The sequence below is a fragment of the Pundamilia nyererei genome, unplaced genomic scaffold (assembly GCF_000239375.1).
Source record: "Pundamilia nyererei isolate P.nyererei 1_Seehausen unplaced genomic scaffold, PunNye1.0 scaffold00068, whole genome shotgun sequence".
NCBI lineage: Eukaryota > Metazoa > Chordata > Actinopteri > Cichliformes > Cichlidae > Pundamilia > Pundamilia nyererei.
Window position 1 is genome coordinate 2,103,151 of NW_005187469.1, and position 6,455 is coordinate 2,109,605.

Below are 6,455 nucleotides of genomic sequence, written 5' to 3' on the forward strand. Positions count from 1 at the left end.
ATCTGAATGAGGGTGGGGGAGGTTCAATTTGCCATGTTGCAAGGAGAGCTTAACTTCTGTCTCGCTAGCTTGCCCTGCGCTCAGTGAATCTGCTTTCGACTACTCCGCCTAGGCTGCACTGTGGAGCGCAGATCCACTGAGCACTCAACACAGACAGCATCGTCAGAAGGAAAGTTGATAAAATAAATATAAAATTTATTTTGTATTGTTCGATACATATGGGTACCGAACCGAAAGCACTGTATCGAACGGTTCAATATCGATACGAGTATTGTTGCACCCCTAATAAATATCTATATCCACACCATGTGTACACCATGTTTGTCTTGAAATGCTCACTAATTATTAGCCAAACAGTAGTAAAGCTTGGAAAACGTGCAATGCAAACTAGTTTTCTTATTACATCTTGGAGTGTAGCTGGACAGTTGTTGCAGACAAGTCCATCATTTCCATTCAAACCATGACTGTAACAATATGCTACTGACCAAAGCAATGAGTCTTTTGCCAACCAGTTGTGGAATACACATTTTTCTCTAATGATAAGTGGTTTTCAGGGGGTCACTGACTTGGGCCAGCATGACTGGGACTTTAACAATCTTTTTCCAACAACTACCATCAACCTCCGGCATCCAGTCACATTGAAACTGGGTGCCAGATGATCATGAACTATTCTCTTGGCCTGTGTGACTGGGGTCTTAGTTATTTGATTCTACAGTGTCACCATGATTGTCACACCCTTATTTACTGATGGACAGAGGGGGCAGGGGTTGCTCCAGAATTTTTTCATAGGGGCAATATGGGGGCCACTAAAAATAATGGGGTGGCACACCAAAAACAGAATTTCCCAATTTATTTATGCTGTTGTCAAATATAGGTTACTTGAAAAAAAAAAGGCAAAAAAGAAAGAAAGAAAAAATCATTTGCCTAGTTAATTCCCTGCTATTAGAGTTGACATCTCTGATAACATGTACATATGAAAACCAAATAAGATTTTGAAATTCATAATAATCTGTTTTAACTGATTGACTGATTAATTTACTGGAAATTCTGGGTGGTGTGCAGTGCCCCCCGGCAGCCAATGTCCCAAGAGAATGTCTGAAAGATCATCAGAAAGCCTGGAGAACTGTTGATTAAAAAATATTTTAAAAAATGAAGGGTTGTTCAAGACTGTATATTTAAGCACAGTCACTACTCCAGTGTGTGGGTTTTGTACTGTACAGCTAAAACAGCCCTTCTGGGTAAGTGAAGTACACAAAAAGGGTTACTGAGTGGAATGCATCCATCTACTTACAGCTCAGTAGCAATTGCCTGAATATACAGCCTTTATGGTCATTGTAAATGAATAGCTGCTGATTGCAACAGAGCCAAGAATAGCTTAGGTTTAGTAATAGTCCTTTTCCATTAATGCTGCTCCTGTGCTTGGTGAATTCTGATTACTTACAGTATGTGCATTTCAATTGCTTACAACTGGCATCACTATATGAACTGTGTGGTTTTGATCTAAAGTTACTATCCCCATCAGACTTTGTTTTTTCTCTCACTGTGTGCTTTAACTGGTTGAGATGCCCACCCTCAGATGACTGATACTTCAGTGGTTAACTTCTGTTAAAAGGGAGTTTTTCCTTCACATTGTTACCAAAAGCTTGCTTAAAGGGAGATGATCGTCTTTCTCTCTACTGTATTACATGGACTTTTCCTCACTATGCAAACTTGTTCCTCACTACATGCTGACGGTTGCATGGAGATCTCACTCTTTTCTTCTAACTTGGGCTTTGTATTAAGTCTTCATATAAGGAATTGTTGGAGGAAAGCGATTTCCAAATGCGACGAATTTTCTGAAAAGGGAGTTTTTCCTTTCACAAATTCTCTCTCCATCTTCCCAAGCTCACAGTGGGTGCTCAAAGTAGCAGCATGCTGAGATCTCATTATGTGAAATCAATTCCTTTCAACATGTATCTCAGCCTCCCAGCGCTTTAGCTTCCGGCAAAAGTGGGCTTCAGCTAAGAACAGAGCCATCGTTTTGTTTGGCAAGCACTCACATTCATATGCCGTGACATACTGTATGCCAGCTGTAGTACATACATAACAGACAGTTATGTATCTACTACATAACTGCTTTAATAATCATAGACATGATTATTAAAGCAGAAACAAATCAAAACAAACTTAGTTTTGTAATTCTCCTTTGTGTGCAATCAGTGCTGTTAGGTACATTGCAGGAGTGTTCTTTCTGCCTGGAAGCAGTCAAGGGTAGTCAAGTGAAAAACTTTCCTCAAACATGCTCTACTAAATCTTTCGTCCTGCACAGTTTGGTTATTTAAAGATTAATGGGAGATTTGAAAGAAAGAGACTCATTCCCAGATTTAAAATTCAGCAGAGATAAAACTGTCCTATCTGCAGGTGCGTTTGTTACTTTCTGTTTCTACCTGATCTCCATTTTCAGTCGTAAGCCTCAGTTCGAGTGAAATTAAATATTGCAGAACGTCACACATGACAACACCCAAAGGCCCAACCACCACCTCTGAGCACCGAAAAAAGTGGATTTTACAAAAAAAAAAAGGAAAAAAATAAAAGTAAATTTTTTTATCTCTCTCTCCCTTTCATAGCTCCATTTTCCGCCACCGGTGCCCCCCTGCTCTTGAGGCTGTGGTATGAGCCTATGTGGCAGGAAGGCGCTAACGTTGCTGAGCAGCGTGTTCGCCGTCTGCGGCCTCGGCCTGTTGGGGATCGCCGTGAGCACCGACTACTGGCTCTACCTGGAAGAGGGCGTCATCCTTCCTCTCAACCAGAGCACCGAGATGCGCATGTCGCTCCACTCTGGTCTGTGGAGGGTTTGTTTTTTGGCTGGTGAGTTAGTTTGAAGTCAGAATACAGTTTGAACACAGTAGAGTAGATTTCCTGTTAGTCTCAAAAGCAGTAACAAAGTAGAAATGAAATCGTGATGCCATCTTTCAGAACTATTTTTATTATACACAGCTAAGTTTGAAGCACACATTCACCAAATTTTTTTGCATTGTCTTGTTTGCAGTATATTGTGCATTGCATTTTCCCCCTCTCATTTCTTTCCTTTTTTTACTTCTCTTTAACCACTAGACTGCTGCAAGTATAGAAGATGTATTTTTGTTTTTGCTTTGGACTTGAATATTTGAGCATGAACTTTGAAACTTCACCTCTGCATAGCTTTATGATCCATCACCTTACCTGTATACTATCTCCAAACTGTTTTCCAGTCCTATGCTGTATCCTTCAAAATCACTTTTCCTGTTGATAGAGAGCTATTCAAGACTGCTTCTCTCATGATTTAACCGATTGCTGATTTACATTCAGTGGTGCCAGATGAAGTTTTGGTTGGTGCAGACACTCCTCTCTGCTCCTTAACTGGACTTTCCTTTTCCTTCTTTTTGACCTGCATTTTTCACTTTACCATTCCACATTAAAAGCAACTGCAGAAGCACAGCACATTGCATGGATAAACACCATCTTAACGTGTTCCTCCACAGTTCTAGATTGGAAAATATTGGAAATACTAACCATTTTAAATCTTTTCTTTAGAGAAACAACCGTCCAGACAAGTGTTGTCCCAGAGTAAACCAGGTATCCATTCTTGCTCTTACCCTCTCGATTCCTCCAGTAATCACAACAATTTACTGTACTTGCAGTACTATGTTCTGTTATTTTGCTGGATATCTAGATACCAAAGAAAAAAACAATCTCCTTTATGTTTTGTATTGCATCCAATGATATTTGTGCTTAGGTCTTTAAGATGCTTTTATTAGTTATGCTACAGAAGCCAGACGTATATTAACCAATTAAAATAACATGCTTTTTCCTCTTTTGCTTGGTCATTAAATTGATTTTGTCTGATTTTGCTCACAAGTACAGATCAACACAATGTATTTAACCCACCGTAGGAGACATACCAACAGTTATAATCATACTGACTCTTCTTTTTTATTATTGGTTTAACTTTCTTTGATCAACTGTTTATGCATCAGTCAGGACAAGAAGGACGTGTCTTTCAGGAGTGTTTGAGCTTAGTCATACTCTAAGTCAGACGAGCTGTCTTTAGATTGTTTCAGAGTTCACTTTACTTGGTTAAGTTCTGGGCGCTGCCTGGGAAAACCGTAAAGCAGGTTTTTCCCAGTATTTCTGTAGATCTAATCTGTTCTGGTTTGCCAGCTGCTGGAGTGTTAAAACAGCAGGAGAACACCAGCTTCTTCCTGTCTAGAGTATGAGATATTGCTCACCACCAACCAGTATTTCTTGTTTTTAACTGAATGTCCACATCTAGGGAGATTAGCCACAGTTCCATTTTCTTTGTCTAGCTTTGCATTAAATTATAGTTATTTCTAAACTACTAATACTAATTTGTAAGCCTTTCCAGTCTCTTTTTTAAGAACAGCAAACCTAAAAAAGGTGTTTCAGCAAACCTGATTTTATTGATTGAATTCCATCTTTACAAACTTGTACTGCTTAGCTTAACATTTCACTTTAGCCAGCCTACACTGGGAATGTTTCAATTATTTTTGATCAGTATGGTCAGGAAGAATATTTGTGTTTTTCTTAAATGGTAACATAACCTTTAACATCAGTCCACTTACTGTTGATTTAATCTATATGACAATTGAGCTGCTTCGTCCTTTTTCAGGGTTAATGGTTAAGTCTTAGTAAATATGTTGGGATTCCAGTTGTGATTATGTAAGAGATGTTCTGCTGCCATGAAGCAGGCCTTTGGTTAAAACAAACTAATGGTTTAGTGTGTTTTTTAGGGGCAATTGAGTGGCCTTATTGCCCACTTAATTTGACCCAGAAACAACCAGTGCTTACCATCACAGTGTGTAGTTACACCAGTGAATGTGAATGAGGTTGCACGGTGTTGTGGCAGGTGAAGTATATCACGTTTTACAGTTAGTATTTTATTCCAGAATCAGTTATTATAGAGAATAATAAAAAATAAGAGAAAAATTGAAATAATAACATAAGTCTGCATCATGAAAGTTCTGTAATAGTCGTTATTTTCCTTTGTTGGGAATAAAAAGAAAGTGGTGATTAGTAGTAGTACAGAAATGCTGTTGACTGGAGTACAAAATATTTCATGACCAAAGGGAACCTTGGACTTACTGCATAGTGGCTCAAGCTTTTACTTTATGTTAAAAGAAAAGCTGATACAATGAGCAAGTTTGAGGGAGATCTGCAATGACTTACATATGTATACACAATGTGGACCTGAACTGGTCCAATCAGTCTGCGTTTACAAACTTCTCCTCCATCAGTTTCTCCTGCTGTCTGTCTGTCTTATATTCATATGCAGACATATTAATCCTAATGTCTGTTAAATATAACTATGTCATGATATAGTTAGGTAATTAACTAACAAATTACAGACTGTATTTGCGCATATGTGCAAATGTAGACATACTGTATGTGATATCACTAAGAAGTGGGGGCCCGATATTTGCATACACAAAGAAACCCTAGAAATGCACAAAAAAACCTGACTTTTCATTAAAGTGAAAACCAGCAAGACTATAAACATGGGGTCAATAACTGGCTAAATCCTTGGAGAACAGTCTCAAGAATCTCCCAGATTTGTTTGATATATTATATTTTTCTTAAATAGCTATGCAAAAAACATAACACATCCTTATATGTGTATTCTGTGGAAGCAGTATGAAGGTAATTACATATGCTGAACCCCAGAATATCACCTAATCCAACACCTCATAGTGTGTGGAGTTAATGAAGTGATGAAAAAAATCAGTTGGTGTGTTTTGCTGCCACATTTTGTACTGTATGTGTCAGCGCGATAAGGAGAAAGGTGTTAAAGTCTAATGTTGGGTGTTCCTCAAACAAATACTGACAGCATAAACTGTGTGGAAGCTATAAACTCCCCATTCTCTTTCTAAGTTGACTGATTTTAAGTGATATTTAAATTTAAGAGCCTCACAGAGAAAATAAACTGAGCTTGGTCCTTAGATACCACTTGCAACTCGTCGTTCCAACAACTTGTTTGAAAACATGACATTTGTGACATTTATTCGTTTTTGCCATTATAGGTATTCATCATGTCAAGACATCCATGTATTCTGCATGTGTACTGTATGACCTTCAGGGTTGGATTTAATTAATCGCTTGTGTACAAAAACATATACTGAAATTTCACTTAATATTTTTTTCCCCTGTGTTTTATTCCAGGAGAGGAGAATGGACGGTGTTTTACCATTGAGTATGTGATGCCTACTAATGTGCAGATGACATCTGAGTCCACTGTTAGTGTACTCAGTAAGTAACTGTTCACATGTCATGATTATTTCTGACCATTTTTCAGTCTATTTTCTAAACTGAAAAGATGCCATTTAGTTTGAAATGCTTCACCATAATAGCATCTAGGGGCACAGCGGTTTTAGTTATAGAAAAATGTACCGTACCAAAGCTACTGCACAGAAATGCAGAAC

General features: G+C 38.2%; 1 protein-coding gene across 3 annotated transcripts in view; it reads left to right on the top strand.

Annotated features, from left to right (window-relative positions):
• Positions 1-6,455, top strand: part of LOC102207315 (voltage-dependent calcium channel gamma-5 subunit) — a 21,486-nt gene that overhangs the window by 9,311 nt on the left and 5,720 nt on the right. For 2 of the 3 annotated variants that reach the window (XM_005736289.1, XM_005736290.1), the window contains exons 2-4: positions 2,607-2,847; positions 3,553-3,594; positions 6,196-6,282. In XM_005736289.1, the coding sequence (XP_005736346.1) occupies positions 2,652-2,847; positions 3,553-3,594; positions 6,196-6,282 (325 nt within the window). In that variant the 5' untranslated portion in view covers positions 2,607-2,651. The remainder of the gene's footprint in view (positions 1-2,606; positions 2,848-3,552; positions 3,595-6,195; positions 6,283-6,455) is intronic. The other variant, XM_005736291.1, reaches the window with a different exon arrangement.